Raw genomic sequence first — 22,110 nt, 5'->3', positions numbered from 1 at the left:
TTTTCCAACACCTTGCTATTATTAATCTCGCTGCTGTAAGCAAATTTGTTACCAAATCTTTTTCTTCTTTTTTCCATTTCTCTGAATTATATAACGATAACAAAACAATACTCGGTCTTCTATCTATTTTTATATTCATAACATTTTCTATTTCTAATAACACTTTTTCCCAAAAATTTTGTACATATTTACATTGCCACCACATATGGATGTATGACCCGATTTCTTGACAGCCTCTCCAACAATCCTTTGAATAATTCTTATTAATATTGTATAATCTCACTGGAGTCGGGTACCATTTCCAAATCAACTTATAATAATTTTCTTTTATCCGAACCGATAAATTTTTCAGGTGTCTTTGTTCCCAAATTCTATCCCATTCCTTGTCATTTATTTTACATCCTAATTCTTTTTCCCATAATCCCTTTAAAGTATTTCCTTTTATTTTTCCTCCTTTATTCTCCATCAACATTTTATAAATTTTACTAATAGTTCCTTTTATCTTCTCATTTTCTTCCATTTCTCTTCCTTTCTGAACTATTTGTTCAAATTGCGTATACTTTTTCTTTTCTACATTCCTTTTCCTCCAATTTTTAACCCATTGTTCTATTTGTATATAGTGAAACCATGACATTTTTATTCGCGTAAGTTTTTCTTTTATATTTCCTTTCTCTATTCTTACATCTATCCAATCTTCTATTCTGTCTGTTTTCCTTTCTTTTAACTCCTTATCTAACAATCCTCTCAAATTCTTTGGGAATTTCTTTTCCATTATTATTGGTTTTATTATTGAATCTTCATTCATTAATTCTTTTTTGTGCTTATACCATATTTCTATTATATTTTTCATAAGTGGGTTTCCAATAATTTTTATTTCTTTCCTAGTAAAGTTCTTAAAAAATATTCCATATTCTCCTATGTACTACTTCTGTTTCTACTTCCAGCCATTCTAAATCTATCCCACCTAACATACCTTCTATCACATATCTCAATTGATTAGCCTCATAATATCCTCTTATATTGGGAAGGCCTAACCCTCCCTCTCTTTGTGTTTTATACCAAAATTGTTTATTTAATCTTGTTCTTTTCCCTCCATTACAGAATGTATTTATTAGTTGTTGCCATTTATTCAGTTCGGTTTCTGACTCTTTTAATGGTATCATTCTAAATAAAAAAATTAATTTTGGTAATATTTTCATCTTGATTAATGTATTTCTTCCAATCCAGGATAATTGGTTTTTTTTAATATTCTACCAATTTTTTCTCCATTTCTTTCCTTAGTACTACCAAATTTTTATCTTCCATTTCCTTCAAATCTTTCGTTATATTTATTCCTAAATATTTTATATTACTTCTTAATCTTATCTATAAATTTTTTTGTTTTATAAACTCAAATTCCTCTTTTTTTGTATAATTAAATATCATTTCTGATTTATTCCAATTAATCTATAACCCTGTCATTTCTCCAAATATCTTTAAATGTTCTTTTATTTTACCCAATCTATCCAATAAATTTTTAATAGTTAATAATGTATCATCAGCAAATAAACTAATTTTATGTTTGTTTTTAAGTCTTATTCCTTCTAAACTATTATCATTTCTTATAGCGTTCGCTAACAACTCTATAACCATTGGAAATAATATCGGTGATAGTGGACACCCTTGTCTTGTACCTCTTGTCACTCTTATTTCATTTGTTATTCCGTCATTTATCATTACTTTTACTGAATTATCAAGATATAATTGATCTATCAATCCTCTTATTCTATCCCCCATTCCAAATCTTTTCATAATTATTTTTAATGTTGGCCATTCCACACAATCAAACGCTTTAAATATGTCTAATGCCAAAATCCCTGCCCTTATTCTCTCCCCCCCCCCCATTACATGTATTTTGTTCAATACTCTTCCTACTAAATTGGACATTTGTCTACCTTTTACAAATCCACACTGATCCTTTCCTATATACTTATACATATATTTATTCAATCTATTTACTATTATTGCTGATAAAATCTTTGCATCTTGGTTTATTAATGATATGGGTCTGTATGACGCTGGGTCAGTTAAATCTTTATCTGCCTTTGGTATTAAGATTACTAATGATTGGTGCCAGGATGCTGGTATCTTCTCCCCATTCATTATTCCATTATATAATTCTAGCAATTTTGGGATTAATATCTTTTCAAACACTTTATAGTATTCTGGTCCCAATCCATCCATCCCCGGAGCTTTCCCATTTTTCAGTTTCTTTATTACCTCCACTATCTCAGCCTTCTCAATGGGTTGCTCCAGTAACTCTTTATCTTCTTCTTCTAATTTTTGCCCCCAATTTTCTTCCACATATTTCTCTATTTTATCCAAATGATTTTCTCCTGCCTGATATAATTCCTTATAAAATTCTTCAAAATTTTTTAATTGCTTTGGTTTCTTTCACACTTCCAGATTGGAAATTTTGAGTCCTTTCTATGAGTTCATGAGTAATTTTGCAAATTGTAATTAATTCTCTTTGGAGAAAGAACCAAAGTAGATCCTCACCTATATCTGTTTTAGTTTCATTAGGCACTTTCTGTCAAAAGTCAAATTTTGCTTGCATTGATTGAATGAAATGTGTGCTTTAGTATAGCATAGTACTATATGTGTTCATTTAACCTAAATAAATAAATATTTTTTCTAAGAATATTATTTTGAATAAATTTTTAAAGAGTTAATTAATGTCTGTTTCAGGACTCTGAGGGTGATACACCTCTTCATGATGCAATAAGTAAAAAGCGCGATGACATCTTGGCTGTACTTCTAGAAGCTGGAGCAGATGTTACTATTACAAACAACAATGGATTTAATGCTCTCCATCATGCAGCACTGAGAGGAAATCCAAGGTACTGTATCCATTATCTTCTTCCTAATATGGGATAGGCAAAATAGCTACTAGAAAAAAAACTTATGGAGAAGACTATAAAGTGAAAGAAACTCAGTTATTATTTGATGTGATGTTGAACTGATAGACCAGATTTTGCACTCCTTTGATGAACAAGAATCAGAAATCCTGTTTCAGTTGAATTTGTATACCACAGTTTGCTGAGCTTTGGTGAGCTCTTTGGTCCTCTTGGAATGGCCTGGCCGTGAGAGGGAGAACCAGGCAGGAGAATCGAGGTGTGAGTGAGTATGAGGAGGGCAGCTGTCTGCCATTGGCGCAAGAGCCTCCAGCTTCCTGAGTGGGGTAAAGGAGGAATCCAGGGATTCTGCTTTGGGAGTTAGCAGGACAAACAATCCTTGGGTTCCTCCTGCACCCCATCCCTGAAGGTAGAGTCTGATGTCTCCCATTCTAATAACAGCCTTATGCTTCAGGAATTAAGAGGAGGAAGACTGTCTGGATTCTTCCTGCACCCCACTCATGAAGCTGAAATCTCTTGAGTGAATGTTAGACAGATGTCTCCAGCTTCAGGAGTTAGGAGGATAAAGAAGTTGTTTATGTCACAACTGATACCATTACATTCATTATTAAGATGTAACAGTACCAAAAAAATTTACTAAGCATTCCATATGGTCTGATAGAGGAGGAGGTCAGTGAGGATGACACCATGAGTTATTGCACCAGGTACGCCAGTGTCTTGCAGCAAAGGCTAGTGTTAAGCGAGAGGACTTTTGGTTGCTTCTCAGCCAGCTGGTTAGTTACTGCTCACAAGGTGACCAGGTGCAAAGAGAGAAGCTTTTCCCTGGTGAGAAAGGACTCTCAATCCTTTTTTGTCATGGCAGATGGGGGATGCAGGCAGTGTGTATGTAGAGGGTTTCCAGAGGCCACATGCTGGACTGTAGACTGGCATGGATGGGGCCAGGGAGAGACTTTAACTATTGAAGCCACTCCAAGGCAAAGAACTCTTTCCAAGAATTGACCCCAGATACTCCTCCCCTCCCTCCCCAGAGACGTGCCTTCTCCACACATCTTCAAGTGTTCAGCCTCCCCTAAAAACATTGTTTCTTCTGCTACCTCTTCTTTTGGCCTGTCAGATGAAAGAAAGCAGTGTAACTCCAAGCAGCCAGCCAAGTCCTGGCAAAGCTCAGAAAGCAGGCTCTCAAATTTGAAAGCTCCTTTTTGCCATCGCTTCTCCGCAGCTGCCACATGTTCTAATGCCTTGCTCCAGTGAGTCTGTCCCAAAATGGCACTGCTCCAAGCTCAGAAGCTATGCCCTGCATCCAAGCCTCATGAGAATTTCCCAAATGGCACTACTAGTGAAAGATGCAGCTAGTGAGCTCCTGTGGGCAGGCAAAGAGTGGCAGACAACCACAACAGTAAATGATCAGCAGGGTTTTCGGGCCCCGAAAAGCACTTTCATGCACTGGGGATAATTGGTTCTCTTTGAATTTCTTGCACACAAATACTTTGACTGAAAGCACCCCCTGCTGCCCCTTTCCCCCCCTCACTGCCCCCTTTTTCACCGCTCCCAGAGGGGCGTATCATCCATTTTGGGAACTGCTGAACAAGCACAATAAGAGGATCATCCCATTGTAAACGTTTATTTAATGTCATTAAATGCTGTGTCAAATACTCTTACATTTGTGTGATGAAAATTTTGGTTTTGATGGCATCTCTGACCAAAACAGGTTTTTGTGAATGCATGCTGTTTCTTGATCTTAATTTGAGATACAAAAATATCATTAAAATAGTGGGATCAAAGAGGACATGTATTCAAGCACTTTAACTTTATTTCATGGAAGCTTTCATGCAGTACAACTTAAGCAAAATAAGAACATCTTAAGAAAGTGATAAAAAAATAAGTGTAACCATTTTCCTCATGATCATATTTAGGGTACAACAATGGGAGAAATGTAACAATCTTTAATATGTAGCTTTTCATTTAGAAACAAAATACCTTATCTTGACTTGCCCAGAATAGGTGCCTATGGTCTGTTTTATACAGAGTGTTCATAATTATATTTTTCATAGGACTTAAGGAGTAGAGGGACTACTTACTTATTTTCATAACTCCTATTATAAGAGTATCTTGCTGATGAAAGCTTTTGTCCAGTCGTGATCAATACATAGCTACAGCTGGTTGAAGGGGACCAAATCCATTTAACAGGTGATTTGGTTCCATTTTACCAGCTTTAGCAAAGCATTGAAGTTTAGGAATCATACAGCTGTATACTGTACATGTAGGGTTAATAACAGTTTATTGTGCAACAAAATATAAGATTTTAATTTGTAATTTGAGTCTCATTTTGGTGGGAAAGGCAGGTATAAATAAAATTGTTAATCATCATCATTATCATCACTACTTTCTTCTTATGGAATATACACAGTTTTGAATTTGAAATACGCTGCCATAATGACCCATCCTGTACATCATAAAAAGTAAAACTTCAAATATTATCATAGACAGAACACATAAACTGGAATACACACTAGCCCTTCTATTTCCTTGCAGTTGTAGCTTTTAATGATAAATCAATGTATCAATGAGCCCTGAATAGACTGGCCAAAATAAAGCTGCTTTATGGAGCTTTGTTGGTTAAATGATGCATGTGTCCTAAGAGTCTGAAGCCACACTCCAGTCCTAAGGACTAGAGTGCAGCTTTGGTGCAGCTTCTGGCCTCTTAAGATGCATGTGTCATTTAGATAGCATACTTCCAAAGTGACCCGAAGAAGCTTTATTTTGGTCTGTCTGTTCAGCCCCAATGTTGAATTGACTTCCTTCCTTGGGACTGTTGAACTTTACCATTGTAATTATTATTTTGGTTGAGCAACATATTTATCACTCAACAAGAACAGATTCATGCAGTGGTATATTATATTTATAAAATTTTACTGCTGTTCCTTCTAATTAAAACTGCTATTGACAGGGAGATAACTACAGGAAGCTGAAGGGACAGTGTTGTTTTTAAGCTTACCATTTGTAATGCTTTCCCACTTTTCAGGTATAATATTTCCAATAATATTGTAGTATATCCATTAATATTCCCAGAGATAATTTTGTTCTCTATGGCTTTTTCTGTTGTAATATATGTTTTCTATATAAATTATGTAGTAGTGTACATGTTATGAACAATTGTTTTATCTTTTTGAAGACACAACAAATAGCTTTTGAAATCAGAGTAGAAAATGTGTGCATTTTGGTTATTAAAAGATTGGTTCAAAATGGCAGTAAATGCCATGAAATAGTATTTATATTTGAAGGCCTTTAAATGCTGAATCAAGTAAGAGGGGAGCAGTATTAATTTTGGCTGTATGTTATTAATGCATACATTAAATATAAAGCAAGCTTTGTTGTAAGGTCTGCTGCTTGTGATGATGAAATTTCTGTAAGTATACTTTTATCCTTTGTTTTTAATAGAAACAGAGTATGTGGCTTGAACTTGGGCATTTAAGGCAGCTATAAAACTAGTATCTATTTTTATATCAGTTATATGGAAACTGTTGTACTGGTCCAGCTGCTCAAGTGTTCTCTTGGATGGCAATGGTTTTATGTACTGGCCATATCAGGGCAAAAAGTGACTGTGGAAAGACCATGGTAGCATTTGATAATGTCAGCATCTGTTATCCTTGTCAGTCAAATGGTTGAGATGTTTGAGTTACAACTCTGTCAGCAGATGTCCAGCATTCAGCTTGTGCTTAGCTAGAATTCAACAGCTGACCTAAGTGGCAGAGGTGATATTTTAGTGTGACTGACAATGTTCTAAGGGAAATACTAACCTGAGCATTTACAAAGCCATGTATATAACTGCAAGGATTGTTTTGCTGCTTGTTTAGAATAGTGCAGTAAGCAAAGGTGTGAAGTCTATAACACATTTTAAACAATATTCCATTTTAAAATAGGGGCCTTCAAGAAATAAATTTTTTTGGTTCAGTATGTAGTGCTTCATTAAAATAACCGGGTTTTCTAACATTGCTATTTGTGAATTTTCACTCTTCATAAATCTATTGTTCATTAAAATTAATTTAGACACAGTATCTCTGTTATCCGTTCAGCACATTTGCTTTATGAACCATCTTCAGATGTTTGTTGTGGGCTCAATATAGTGAACTTTCAAGATAAAATTTAAATATACAATTTTTATTGTTTCAAACTGCTCAGAAAGTTTCAAGTCTTTAATTTTGCCTGAAGTTAAAATAGTAATATTTAACATCGATCCTTCTAATAAGTGTCAGATCTCGGTTTAGGGAATCTGTAATATTTATTAAATATAATGTCTTAAAAGTATATATTAATTTACATTACTGTAATTTACGATGTGTCTTTAATTTACAATAAATATAAGCATAATGTGAATATAATAGAAATTATAATACATATCTGGGCTAAAATACTATCTATATTTGAATGTTCCTTCAGTGTTTCAGCTCTGCATTTTTCATTTTCACATTGTTCTTACATGTAACAATGAGAAAAGGCATTTCAGTTCTTAACTGTTCTCTAAAAGTGTGATAAAAAAATAAAAGGTCTTCACATTTTTATAGTTACTTGAAAATACTGTATCTTGGCTCTTATAGTAAAAATAGTTATTTAGTATTTTCCCCCCGTGTTAGAATTTTTCAGCCAATTTAAAAGACATTTTCCCTTTTGTCTTAGACTTTTTCAAGTTTATTTGGTATTTTTCACATTGTGAGTAAAACATTGTTTTCCTCTTTTATAATCTTGGGAGGGAGACCAGCAGATGAATTGAATAGAAACTTAAGGAATGACTGGTTGTAATAAAATGTAGTACATAATTCAATATGGCCTAGAACCCACTATGCCATAAATCAGTAATTCACCTACCTACATTGAATTTTTAATTAATAATCACTGGCAAACTTATTCACATACTGGCATCATATATATGGTAAGCAGTATTTCCAGAATGAATAAAAATCCGTATTTTTTTTTAAAAAAATTAAAAATAGGTTTTAAATATATTTTCTTTTAAAAAATGTTTAAATGTAAATATCTATTTTCTCTTAAATAATAGTTACATTATTTCCACTTCCCACAACGAGTATGTGGCCAGTCTTTAGTAACTAGCCAGCCAGCCTTCCAGTTGTGAAGCTATACAATTGGGCCATGATTGTGCCAGCACTTGCAAGGTGATGCCCCTTCTCCAGCTCCAGCATTAGGAAAAATAGCTCAAGTTGTTTAGCAGTGTATGGCTATCATGCTTGGAGAGAATCTGGGAATATTTTAAAGATATTTCATATATATCATGTCAGTGGGAAAATTATTTAAATTGGCCATTCATTTCATGTTGGTCAAATCATGATTTTAAATCAATGTATCCTATAGCAAACACTAACAAACAGTTTCATCTTAGCAAGGGAACTAATAGAATATTATTTTAGGTTTTCTCTCAGTCTAATCTCGTTGATCTGTTGACATGTTCACCCAACTGGATAAATCAAAGGCACAAGTTGATTTCAAAAACACTTCCTGTCTGCTGTGCTTGGGCACACAAATAGTGTGTGTACTTAGAGATTTTTGTTCATGGGCACATCCTTACACGACAAAAATGAGCCATGAGAGGCAAGAGTAATGATAGGACCTCATCCATGGGATTCAAAGCACATGAGTAACATTCACATTATGTCAGCAGTGGAAACAAGGCAAGTGGAGGGCAAGTACTGATGGAGAAATTGCTAATACCAGCAAGGGTGCCAATAAGTGGATAAATGCTTAAAAGATTCCTTACTGAAAAGTCAAGGCAGATTAGATAGACAGTGAAAATGAACTTTTGCTACTGTGTTGAGTTTACCACACACTGAATGAATAAAATATTATATTAAATTTGCTTATAATAATAAATGTTAATAGTCTTTAATGTACACAAAAGTTTAGTTACCAAGGAAAGCCTTTCTTAATTGTCTAGGGAAATGATGTAGTAGATGTGGATTATCTGGCAAAACCCTAATTAATTTGGAGATTTTCTTTAAAGCTTCAGAAGAGATATTTCTAGGTAGAAAGTGTTGTAAAAGCTTGATAAGGTTATCACATTTCTGTCCCTGACAGAGTTCATGAGTGGGAGGGAGTTTCATGTTATTTTGATCATATATTACTATGGTTGCTTTAATCTTAGATTTTGAACTGATATAAAATGTATGCATGTATAGAATTGGTATTATCAAATTTGTCCTTCTAATAAGTAGCACAGTCAGCATATTTTAAACAAATGCTAGTGTATTACAAATTGTAAAAGACAGAACAAAGATGCAGTTTTGTACTATTATTTACCTGTTCCTTTTACCTTTTAACTTACATGTTATAACACTTTCATCAGGAATTTAATTCAGTTTTCTTTTCCTGGTAGTTTGTACCTGCCAAAAATACATACTTCTTTACATTCCATAATATTGTATCTTCATATGGGTACATAAAGAAGTATGTGCTCTCAGCAGGTTTTAATAGTTGCTATCTGCTGAATGAAGAGGAAAATAATTTTCCTCACTCTTTATCCTAAGGTACAAAATAATTTTTCCCAGTTAGTTGCAACAACACGTTTGGTGTAAATAATTCCTGTTATTGGTGAAGCTAAATTCCCCAATGTAGTTTACTTGCACAGTAGTAAACACATATTAAAACTCATTATTTTCTCATCAAGATTTCAAGTGGTTGTCCAGAGTTCTGTTACATCTTATTGTATAACTATTGCATAAAGAGGAATATGACTTCATGCAAAGTCAGCCATACAAATAGTATTATGAAATTGCAAATGTTACTCCACCTTAAGCTTCTATTGCCATTGGTCTTCATCTATAATTTATCATCATATTCTTAGTTAATTGTCCCAGCTCCAGGATTTTCCCTTAGTTTTGATTATGCTTTTCAAATTCTTTTTACAGAATAAGTGTTGATTAAAATGCTGACACACTTCAAAGGGAGAAAAAGCCTTCTAATGAAAAGATTTGGCCTTTAGGTGGTTCCAGATCACACAGTTTATGTTGCTTCTCACTGAACACTTCTGCAATATTAGTGCAATAGTTCATTTGTTTCTTGACACAATAATTAGTAGGCTTGCCATGCTATTTCATATATATTGAGTTTTTTTGACAATCTGATCAATTCTGTCTCCTGCTATAGAATCCAGTAGCAGGGTAAAGAAACCACAGTATGAGTTTGGAAAAAGCAATTAAATTTTGTAGTTTTTTTAAAAAATTGAAATATGTAGAGTATAGTTTTCAAAGATTCCTCTTTGTGTCTATAAAGTTGATTTGTAATCCAAGCATGGAAATATGTTTACACTTGATTATTAGTTTAGGGGAAAAAACCTCAAGCAGAACAGCTTAAGGGTCCCAAGGAAGAGAAAACGTGAATGTTCACTTTCTGCAGCCCATGACAGGAAAGCTAGTGCAGCTGGTAGAGAGCAAATCAGAGCCTAGCAAGTAGCTAAGTACAGTACTACAAGGAGAAACAGCAATGCAGCATACGAATTACAAGTTGCTTGTTTCCAGTGAACTAAAATGTAGGCAAAATAAAATACTTTTCATATTCTCTCTTGATAAAAGTACATCATAGTTAAACAATTCATTTCCATCCTCTAATGAAATGCCTGCAAAATGTTAGCTAGATGTGAACTGAAAGGAAGAATGAGGCAATACATTCCTCTAAAATTAATACTTTTAGGAATGCTTAAACATCCAGTATTTAAAATACAAGTAAAACAAAAATTTGCTTGTCAAATAATTAGCTAAGATATTTCATTTAAGGTTGATTTCTCAAAATTTGCTCTTTGCACTAGATATGCTTGATATTTAAGCACACTGGTTATAAATATTACTTGCAGTAGAGATTAATATAACAAAATGCAATCTAGTAAATGATACATGCAAACAGGAATCTTTTGAATGTGTGGAATAATTTAGGTTTTTTAGCTCTGTTACCTGTAAGCTTATCATGCAGCATTTGTAGTTGAAAGAAAGGTAATGACCTACAGAGAGACATCAGCAGCAGCCATCTCTTCTTGGGTGTTCATTCTGTTTGCTGATTCAGCTCCTCATTATGTAGGAAGGGGGAGCTGTGAAGGAGGATGAAACTGAACACACATTTCACTTTTTAAAATAATTATAGCCCAAACTCATTGAATTGTGTTAATAAGCATGTGCTTATTAAGATGCAGATATGAGAAAGTTAAGTTTTTTGTACCTGCAAGACAGAGTAAGGTATCCGGGATAGCTGCTAGGAAACCAAAAGCAGAATAAACTCATTTTGTTCATCTATTGAAAATGACCTTCTAAAAAGTTCACAAGACTATAGAAATTCAGCATGCACCCTCCCCACCATAAAGTTTTGCTTCTTTTCCCTGGAAGGTTGCATTTTCTTCTTCATCTTTTCAAACCCATTTTCTCTTGTCTCTCTTCAGAGGTCAAACACTGTTGTTCATGTCAGGGCTCGCACATGCATGCTTCTTATGCTGGATCCGTTTGCCACTCCGGACACAAGCAAAACTGTTATGGCTTTATAGGCTGCTAAGCATTTGGAACATCCACTCCCAGTCTCTCTCCTGCCTCTCTCTTCCCTGACCATATTTAGTCAACCATTGCAAAAAATAGTCTCTCAGTTCTTAGCTGCTGTTCTGAAGCAGAGCATGGCTCTATCTTTTTCTCTGCATATTGATTATTAATCCTGCAGTCCCAAAAGTACTCAGCTATTTGTGCTTGTTCATTTTTAGCAATGTCAAATAAAATGAGGTCTTGTGTTTCGACTTATGTTTTCATAGATTTCTTTTCTCTGAAATTCAAAAGACTGATGAAATTCAGATGCCTGAGGTATCTGTCATTTTACTTTAAGATACTAAATATCAAAATGTGGGGAAGATACCAAGATAAAATTGAGGCTAAGCAGCTACTGCAATGATTTCTATTAGTTTTTTAGCTTTGGAAATACTAAAAGTGGAAGCAGGCTGGACTGGGGAATCAATGCTAATTCTGTTTAATAATCAGGATTAAAGAAATCTTTCTCCTTCATTTTATATTAGACCCTTCTGCAAATGGAGGACAGTTTATTTTGGAAAATACTCCAATAATTTTTACTAATTTGTCTGTGTATATTACAGATAGTATGTTTTATTTTCAAAGAGCAGTTTTAAAAAGACATGCCATTCCTTGTGGTCTGTACATCACATGTGTGGTTCTGTGACTCCACAGAGCTACTTCTTGGAACCTTCTAGATTGCTGAGATTTTTTTTTTATTTAGCCTGAACAAAAAGCCATATTGCAAATATTTAAGGTTGAATTCCAGTTGGATGTTGAATTCCAGCTGTAGCCTTCCTAAGATCATACCTCTTAGTTTCTGGGATGACTGATAACTGGGGAAAGTGTGTGGTCAATTGCAGACCGTTGTTCATAGGAGAGAGTGAAGAAGATTCAGTTGAATCTCTTGTGAAATTATTTTAAAATATTTTTTCAACTAGAGTTGATTATTTTCTTGACATTTTTTGGATATTTATTTTTTCTTCTTTTGTTCATATCACTGAAGCACACCACGTGCAACATGTACTGTATAGACATAATTTCTGAACATGAAGTCATGATATAATAATAATAATAATAATAATAATGTTTATTTATATATATCCTGCCTCTCCCTGCATTTTAAAATTACAGTTAGTTAAAATACATTCTCATGATATAAAATCTTAAAAACACATCAAAAAACCTATACAGGTACAATATCAGCATCTAATTTCCCATGCATGCTCCGAATGAAGTGTCATCTTAAAGCTGTTATAGCAGATCTGGGGGATAGGCTCGCCGGAAGAGATCCGTCTTGAGTGCCTTCTTGAAGGCATCTAAAGTGGAAATAAGACGGATCTCCTCGGGCAAGCCATTCCACAATTTGGGAGCCATAGCAGTAAATGCCCTGTGGGAAGTAGATCTTAGTCTGGTCTTTGGATAATCCAATAGATTCTTCCCAGTTGTTTTGAGAGTGTGGGGCGGATTGTGTAGGGAGAGGCGTTCCTTCAAGTAACTCGGGCCCAAACCATGTAGGGCTTTAAAGGTAAGGGAGAATAAAGAGAAATAGAAATTGAGATTCAGGACAGTGTTTAAAATAGAAACATTTCTTAAAATTATGGTAAAATATAAATATCTGTTTATACAGTTGTCCCTCCACATTCACTGCTTTGACACTCGCGAATTTGGTTATTTGCAAGTGCCGTGCCACATGCGCATGCACTCCCCTTCCTCCTCCCTCCCAGACTTTCCCCCTTGGGGTGGGAGAATCCCAGGAGGGAGGGAGCAGCTGGGAAGGGTGTGCACGCTGCTCTCCCCCCGGTTCCCTTAGAGACCTCGGGCAAGCTTTCTGAGACATCGAAGGAAAGAAAAGAGAAGTACACATGCGCATGCCCTTCTTGGCCACCCTGTAACTGGCCCAGTGACAGGGAGAGGGAAGAGAGGCAAGCATGCGCTGTAGGGAGAGGGAAGAGAGACAAGTTCATTTGCTTGTCTCCAACCCCTCCCTGCCACCCTGTAACTGGAGGGAGGGGTTATTTGTGATTTTTTCCACATTCATGGCGATCATTTGCCCCTAACCCCCATCCATGGATGAATTACTGTACTCAAAAGCCGCAAGGTTGTGAGTTCAGTACCGGCCAGGGGCTCTGGGTCAACTCAGCCAGGCATCCTTCCGTAGGTCACTAAAATGAATACCCAGCTTGTTGGGGGCAATTAGCTTACACTTTGTAAACCGCTTAGTACAAAGTATAGAAATGTACTTGCTATTGCCACGCAAAGCAGTATAGAAATGTGCGCTCAAAGCGGTATAGAAATGTACTTGTTATTGCTATAATCCAAAATGATGTAACTGCAAATGTGCTCTAGAGTTCATGCTTATTGATGGTTGCTAAAGTAATCATTTCATACCACCAAAAGTACATAAAGTGATATTGCAGCATTATTCTGATTAAGTTTTTAAACATAACTTCTAAAATAAACTGGGCCTGGCTTGTTAATTTCTTTAATAAATTATGGCTCCTTTAACTCGGTTCTCATTGAATCTGAATGATAAAAATTAGTAAATGCAGTTTTGCATGTTTGATTTAAGGTAGCTTTGAGACTAATTTTTCTACAGTCATGAATAGAAAAGAAAGGGTTTTTTATACCCTGAAATCAATGAGCTTTGGGGTTTTGTACTCAGCTAAATGATTTTGGCTCTGTTACAAAATAATACTGTACAATAGTACTATGTTTTATGTGTTTCAGTGCAATGCGAGTGTTACTTTCCAAGCTCCCAAGGCCATGGATTGTCGATGAGAAAAAAGATGATGGCTATACTGCCTTACATTTAGCGGCACTTAATAATCATGTAGAAGTAGCAGAACTCTTGGTACATCAGGTAAAAGGATATTTTGCTAATATTTTGATATTAAAACAATTATCTGGTTGTGGTAGATTTTTACATATGTTGCTAAAGTGTTTTTATTAGCCATATGAACACAAACAGCTGTATTTACTCAGTACATCTAGCCCAATTTATCTGGTTTGGCTTTGACTCTCTAAGATGTCTGTCATTGCCTACTACCTGATCTGTTTAATTAAAGGTTGAAGATTGGAGATTAAATTGTTTGGTTTATTAGAGTTGAATTCTGAACTTTGTTTTGTATACCCACCAGTTCTGATATAACAGATGTTAATTTTGTGCATCGTATTGGTACAATGCCACTGATTTTTAATTATAAACCTTATATATAATAGTAAAACAGTTTCCATTGTTCATTCACTTATTATATGACTGAGGTTGTAAAGCAAATAAAGGTGCTTTACAAGCACAAATGCATGGCATTCTCAGTAGCTTCAATACTTGGCTCCTTCTGTACTACTGTTTACTGCCTTTGCAAACAGGAAGACCTTTGAGGTGGAAGTCTAGTATTGGACTTGGGAAATAGTTTTTACTAAGAGCTTTATGGTGAATGTTATTTGAATAAGTTTGGTTAGTCTTGTACAGTCTGGCTAGCCTCACAAAAAGTACCAAGCCTCTCTATTTTTTAAACCAAAAACTTATTTTTTCCCTCTGTTCAGCTTAAATTATGTGTTTGATAAACTTGACATCCAAAAGTAGTTCCATTTCTGTTTCCCCTAAGTCAGTGGAAAATTTTCTCAGTGTTGAACTAAACTCTGGTCCACCAGATGTTTTGAACTTCAGCCCCCAGAATTCCTGACTATTGGCTAAGATGGTTGTGGCTTCTAAGAAATGAAGTCCAAAACTCCTTGTGGACCAGAGTTTGGGAATTACTGGACGGTCTTAGGAAGCCTGTTCAACTAGCAGTGACCAAGGGGGGAGAGTTATGCCCACTTGGTTTACTGAAAATACTGTATCCAAATCTGTGTCTAAATTGTATTGGTGTTAACATGAACTGTGAAAAAATCACGCTATATAGATAAATGTATATGTGTTATAAATACTGGGTTTTATAATCCAAGGAAGATAGAGGCCTAAATTCAATGAATTGTTCCAGCTAGAGTAGACACATTGAATCAGTGGAACTTACCTACATGTTGGTTTACCAAGATCGCAGTTCATTCAATGATTATTTTAGTTCTTAACTGATAGTTGGATTTAGGTTTTAATCCTCTTTCCATGTCAAAAACTGAACATTAATTGTATTCTCCTTCAGATATTGTTGAATGGCAGCCTCCAGCATTCTTCACCATTTGGTCAACCCTCTTTGGGTTCATGGGAGTTGACATTTGGTAACATTTGGAGGGCTACATGATTGAATCCTTGGTTTAAAATATGCAGATGAAAATAATTTGATTTTGTAAATTTAGTTCAGCAGATTAAAATATAAGTTTAGTGTTTAGTGGTTGATTTAGTTTGTATTTACAAAAATGATAAGGATGATTGTAACAGTATGACTCTTTCAGGGAAATGCTAACTTGGATATTCAGAATGTAAACCAACAGACTGCACTGCACCTTGCTGTTGAACGACAGCATACCCAAATAGTGCGGGTAAGATGCCTGTATTATATTGTAAGCGAGGCCTTAGATTTTAGTTCACAGCATATTTCTGAGTGAATCATTAAAGGAAATAATTTCCCCTTTATTTCTGAAAGCATATCATTTGTATACTGTGATCCATTTAAGAAACAGACTCAGTCCTATTTCTCAGCTCAATACTATGTATAAAATCTGTTCAGTACATGCTACCCATGCTACAAGCAGTACTTCTCACAAGTTTGTTCTGGATTCTAAAAGGATGATGTGAGTCACTAAAATATATATATACAGTATTTATTAAAATGATAAACAAATAGAACACAGTTTATAAGTAAAACTTGTGTTTTCAGCAGCTGAGGAAGGCAGAAGCAGAAATGTTTATTAATTGAACTAATTGACCAATTTATTAACTGATCTAATTAACTGAAGCTCTGTTCATTATTCATTGTAGTATATATGTTGTATATAATGTGATAAAATATAAAAAGTGAAAACCCATTCCCTTCACATCCTAATAAGTTCTCCTGTGCAGAGTGGGGTGTAGAACAAGGATAATTTGTAGATTTCTAGTAGCCCTGCAGTTTGCAATAGTAGAATATTGTTAGAAGAAAATTGTTCTGAGAGGACATTGGGTAGGATACAGACTAGTGACCATAAAATGCTGGCTGGTAGGGGAAATCTGTGAAGAAGATAGGAAGAAATATGGAATGTTTGGCTTGAAAAGTAGAAGAGAGACACAGCAACAAAAGATTTTGTTGTGCCTTTCAACTCTTTTCCGACTTAAGGGAACTCTAATGTATCCCTATTCTAGACCTGAGAGTGTATGACTTGCGCAAGGTCACCCAGTGGGATTCTATAGTCAAGTAGGCAATTGAACCCTGATCTCCAGAGTTGTAGTACAGCACTCAAGCTACTACACCACATTGGCACTCAGCAAAAAATTAGAGAGACCCGATTTGACTGGATAACCTCCAATGAGATGCATAGTGAGAAGTTAGTTTTCAGTGTACCCTGGAGAACTTCAAGCTATCAATAGAGATCAATTGAGACATTCAGTATTCTAATGGAGAAGAGGTGAGACACTAGTATGCCTGTCCCACTCAACATGTGGGAGGTGAGAGGCAAAATCTAGATGTAGAAAAGAACCCAGCAGAGTCTGAGGATATTCAGTGAACATGGAACAACACTGTCTGGAGAGAGAACTGGAAAACCAGAGCAAGTGGGTGAGAGCAAACGTAGAGTGAAACTTTGAACAGAAGCTGTCTGCACTGCAGCACTGTAAAATACAAATTTTTTCAGTGTTCTAATATTATATTGACATTGCAATTCTTATATAAATACATCTTGCACTTGGCCACAGTTGTCTTGCTTGCAACTTGAGCTGTCTTGATGCAATTTAGTACCTACCATAAGGCTCACTCATCAGAATTCCTTTTTAGAAATTGTTAAAGATCAACATGGAATTGGTCATTGTTTAATACTTTTGTATGTTTTTACAGTTTCATATAATTGGAGCAACTGCTGGTAGAACATTAGTCATTTTTATTTTAATATATGATATATTAAAATGATTAGTGAAGAGATTCAAGATGAAAATTAGATGTGGTGAAAACAAATCTTAAAGTATATCTTGTAAGATGAAAATAAGTCCAGATACTAATGTCCTGTTTAGCAAAGCTGTGTGCTGTTTTCACTTTGGCTGTAGTTTGCCCATGGGTTATGTGGAAAAGGAAATTTTAAAACTGTTGAATTATTTATTTTTTTCTCAGCTCCTAGTCCGTGCAGGTGCTAAACTGGACATCCAGGATAAAGATGGGGATACTCCCTTACATGAAGCCCTGAGACATCACACCTTGTCACAACTCCGCCAGCTCCAAGACATGCAAGATGTGGGCAAGGTAGATACAGCTTGGGAGCCATCAAAGAACACAGTAAATACATTTAATTTATTTATTACTTCTTTACTGTATTTCCATTTTACAGTGTTTTGTTCTGGGTTGCTTTCTGTTTTCTGAAAATTAAATTGAAAGAGATTTTCTCTATAAAAAACTCAAATGTTTTGCTTTAATTGGATTTTGTCAATGGTCATACATATGTTTAAAGCATATATAAAAGTGTGAGAATGTACATAATAGTGTCATTTGAACCCACAAGTAGTAATACAGAACAAAGAGTGGCTAAAACATTTATAATCTGCATGGTCAGTAGTTTTTCCATTTAATGCTTTCTACTAAACTAAACAATATACTATGTGCACTTGTGTATGTGCACATGCATTTTCATGTACCTGGGGAAGAAAGACAGTATGTATTTGTATGTTTTATTTATTTATTTATTTATTATGGATGCCGCTGCTTCTTTTTTTTTAAAGTTTGCTTGAAGCAGAATAATTGCAGAGAAATTGCAGTATGATTGTGCTAGTCGTAACAGGAAAGAAGATTAGAATTGGGATACTGCTGTACTTACAAATAGAAGTAATGCCACAAATATTGGTTGATGAAAGGAGCCCTGGTGGCACAGTCATTAAATGCCAGTACTGCACAGCCACTCACTCACAAACCACAAGGTTGTGAATTCAATCCCAGCCAAGGGCTCAGGGTTGACTCAGTTTGGCATACTGCCAAGGTCGCTAAAATGAGTACCCACCTTGTTGGGGGGCAATTAGTTTACAGCTGTAAACTGCTTAGAAACTGCTTAGTGTGGTATGAAGCGGTGTATAAATGAAGCTGCTGTTGCTATTGCTGTTCGTGAAGTGTTGTTATATGGGGAAAGGGCTTGCAATTTTCAGCATGACTAGATTAAATGTTTTTTTTTCTGTTTGAGTTACTCTATGAATTAAAAGAACTGTTTGATACTGTAGAAAGAACTGTTTGATACTGTACACGTACAATCTACCATCAGTTTATATTTTAATTTGTTATTGTTATATTGATATGTTGCTTGTGTGATTTTGTTTTTATACTGGTCAATGACCAAATAAATTTTATTACTATTAGAATTAAAAGAACTAACAGCATAATAACTTTTTCAATAGTATGTATTGTGATCTATTAACAACATTTATATCCATTAAGTTATATCTGGTGAATTTTGTTGGGTCTTAAAGACATTATTACTTGGGTTCATCTCGAAAAATTTAAGTAAGTTGCATATTTACTTTCTTTCAGCTGATAATGGGACTGGGTACTCAGGGAGCAGAAAAGAAGAGTGCAGCATCTATTGCCTGCTTCCTGGCAGCCAACGGAGCTGATCTTGGTATTCGTAATAAAAAGGGTCAGTCACCACTTGACTTGTGCCCTGATCCTAGCCTCTGTAAAGCCTTGGCTAAATGTCACAAAGAGAAAGTCAGGTTTGTAATAAAACAAAACTCAAATTCATGTTACTCTCTTTTATTTTTTAACTACTGTATATACTCATCTATAAGTCTAAAATTTATGCCCAGAAATTGACTCCAAAATCCCAAGTCGACTTATTTACAGTCACTATAGTAATACAATAGCAGCTCTTTCAGATTTCTCCATGTGGTGTGGAGATAAGTTTATCTCCATGTGGTGTGGAGATGAGCCAAGCAGAAAGAGTCATGTGATTGATTGATATTGCTGTTTGTTTAAGAATCGCCCTCCTACCTGGCTCATCTTGCTAAAATGAAAGCTGAAACTATGAAGCAAAAAGCCTCAATGAGAGTCTTTCTTGCCATATGCACACATACACACACCAAAGGAGCCTCCAAGTTTTACCCTCGACCTATCCATGGATCAGGCCAAAATCCATAATTTTGGCCCCAAAACCTGATCTTGACTTATACATGAGGTCGACTTATAGTTGAGTATATACAGTAGACTGGATGACTTACCATGAATTAAAATGAATGGTGGTCCTCTCGATTCAATTTTTTATGCATTAAATCCTTGTCATTTATTCTTGCCTCATTGGGTCACTGTATTAACAGTTTTATGGTTATCTAGTTTGAATAAATAGCAATCAGAAATCTTTGTAGCCATGTTGACCATTTGGGAAACAATACACACAAGAAATGTAGGATAGTATTTTGTTAGGACCAGTTAAACAGCAATAGAAAGAACTACTTTTGTTTATCCAAGCTTTAAATCATCTGAAAGGTCTGGAAGTACAGGGTGAATTCTACACTGGCAGTAAGGTCCTAATGAGGTCCCTTACAATATCGTAAATGCATTATAGGTCATGTAGGTGATGCATTTCTGCAGTCTATTTTTGACTTCTGCAGTCTTATTTTTTGACAAAATGATAGTTTCTACATGAAAGGATAAATGGACGTAAGTTTTCAGTATCCAAAAACCAGTATGTATACTGACTTTCAAGTATCTGTTCTGGAACAAAATAAATCAAAAATCAAAAGAAGATTGGAAAGAAAAACAGTGGAATTGGCATATATTCACTGATTCCAAATCGTTAGCAGAGGCATGAACAGACATAATGATTTCCTGACACACTACATTTTTAATGTAGAGGCCCTTGCAACATCACATGTAGCAAATGACTTCTCATCAGAAAATATCTTATTTCAAGGGAACTGACTTTCAGTAAATACAATGTATTGCTTTCACACCTCAAGCTTAACAGACCAGCTGCTTGACCAGCTTCTATCATCATACTCCACTCTTTGAAGGTGTATGACCAATTTCAGAATTTGCATCTTTCTGTATCCTTTTGTACTGTGATCCATACCCCATATCCATTTAATTACTAATGTGCCTGTGACTTATATTGAGTGCATCAGGGCATCTGAAGAAGTAGACTGAAATCCAGTCTTAAAGGTTCTGCTAGATTCCTTCTCTTTCTCTCCTTCTCCACTTTTTCCTTGTTATAGTGAAACAGACTGACACATCTGTCTTTGAAAACATACACTGTGTGGTTTTTTAGGTAATTTTAATGAAATTTTTGTTCTGTTGTTCATTTTATATTTTTACTAAATGTCAATGCTGCTCTAATCCAAAGTATTGATTAGATATTGATATTGAAAGAATATTGTCTGCTTATATTTTTCTTTCACTGCAGCTATAGTTTCCGCTGTGTAAAGTGCTTTCTGTTAGTTGACTATAAATGACTATTTGATAATTTCTATGAATTTGCAATGCAGATGAATAAATAATAATGTTTAAAGAACAGAATGAACTTTGATGTAACAAAATAAGGTTACAAATAGCATTCTATATATATTTAAAATGTATATCATATTGTAATATAATGCCTGGATGGGTTTTTGTGTTTAGTGGCCAGGTTGGCTCCCGGAGTCCTTCTATGATCAGCAATGATTCAGAAACTTTAGAAGAATGTATGGTATGTTCTGATATGAAGAGAGATACTTTATTTGGCCCATGTGGACACATTGCTACTTGCTCACTTTGTTCACCAAGAGTCAAGAAGTGTCTTATCTGCAAAGAGCAAGTTCAGTCAAGAACAAAGGTTTGCACACTTATATTTGTCATTCAGCATACTGTCTCTTCAATCAGTTATTCTCAGGCTTTATGATCTAGACGATAGTCAAAAAAATTGTAATGTGTTAGGTACCAGTCCCGTATTTGTATACATGGGCTATAATGCTTGTTTGCTTTCCTGAAAGTTGGCCACAGACTAATAACATCAGTCCACAGACAACCAGTTTGGCTAGCATTTTGTCATAAATGATGCTCCACATTTAAAGCATAGCATCATCAGAGGAAACTACCCAATATCCAGGGGCTGGGCACAACTCTCACCAGTGTGCTGAAGGCTGCATCCCATCATGCTCTCCCCCTTCCCATATTTATTTATTAATTCATTTTCTGACTGGTTTAGAGGAGAAATTCACTAACCTATGTGGTATCCCTAATGCCAGCATGTTTATACAAGAATCCAGTGTTCTTTTTCAGTTAAACTGAAGACCCGTGTCTCTTTTCAGGGGCTGTTCATACAGAGCAAAAAGCTCATGTTCCCCCCAGCCTTGTGTTGTCCTTTTCATATTACACAGGCCACTTCCCCAGGCAAGGATTGTGTAGATTGGATGCTGATCTTGTAGTCCGGGTGCGATCCCATCTCAGATGAGCCTTAGCACAGGTCAAAACAGCAGACTGACAGCTCTGCACACCACTTAATTATTACCTCTACTGAGAAGACCCTCATTTCGACTTCTGACCTGGAAAAGAGGGGACCTGGTCATGTGGTTGTAGTCAGATGGCTTGTTTCCATGTCAA

The 22,110-nt window shown here is 35.4% G+C and overlaps 1 protein-coding gene across 1 annotated transcript in view; it reads left to right on the top strand.

The window, feature by feature from the left end:
• The window catches only part of LOC121917277 (E3 ubiquitin-protein ligase MIB1-like), a 63,043-nt gene that overhangs the window by 25,554 nt on the left and 15,379 nt on the right, over positions 1–22,110 (top strand). Inside the window, 6 exon segments of the mRNA XM_042443063.1 lie at positions 2,728–2,879; positions 14,165–14,297; positions 15,827–15,913; positions 17,671–17,832; positions 19,069–19,250; positions 21,151–21,343. Coding sequence (XP_042298997.1) covers positions 2,728–2,879; positions 14,165–14,297; positions 15,827–15,913; positions 17,671–17,832; positions 19,069–19,250; positions 21,151–21,343 — 909 coding nt within the window.

This window comes from Sceloporus undulatus, unplaced genomic scaffold (genome assembly GCF_019175285.1).
Source record: "Sceloporus undulatus isolate JIND9_A2432 ecotype Alabama unplaced genomic scaffold, SceUnd_v1.1 scaffold_14, whole genome shotgun sequence".
Taxonomy (NCBI): Eukaryota; Metazoa; Chordata; class Lepidosauria; order Squamata; family Phrynosomatidae; genus Sceloporus; species Sceloporus undulatus.
The sequence above is the reverse complement of the archived record's forward strand: the minus strand, read 5'-3'. Positions and strand labels throughout refer to the sequence as shown.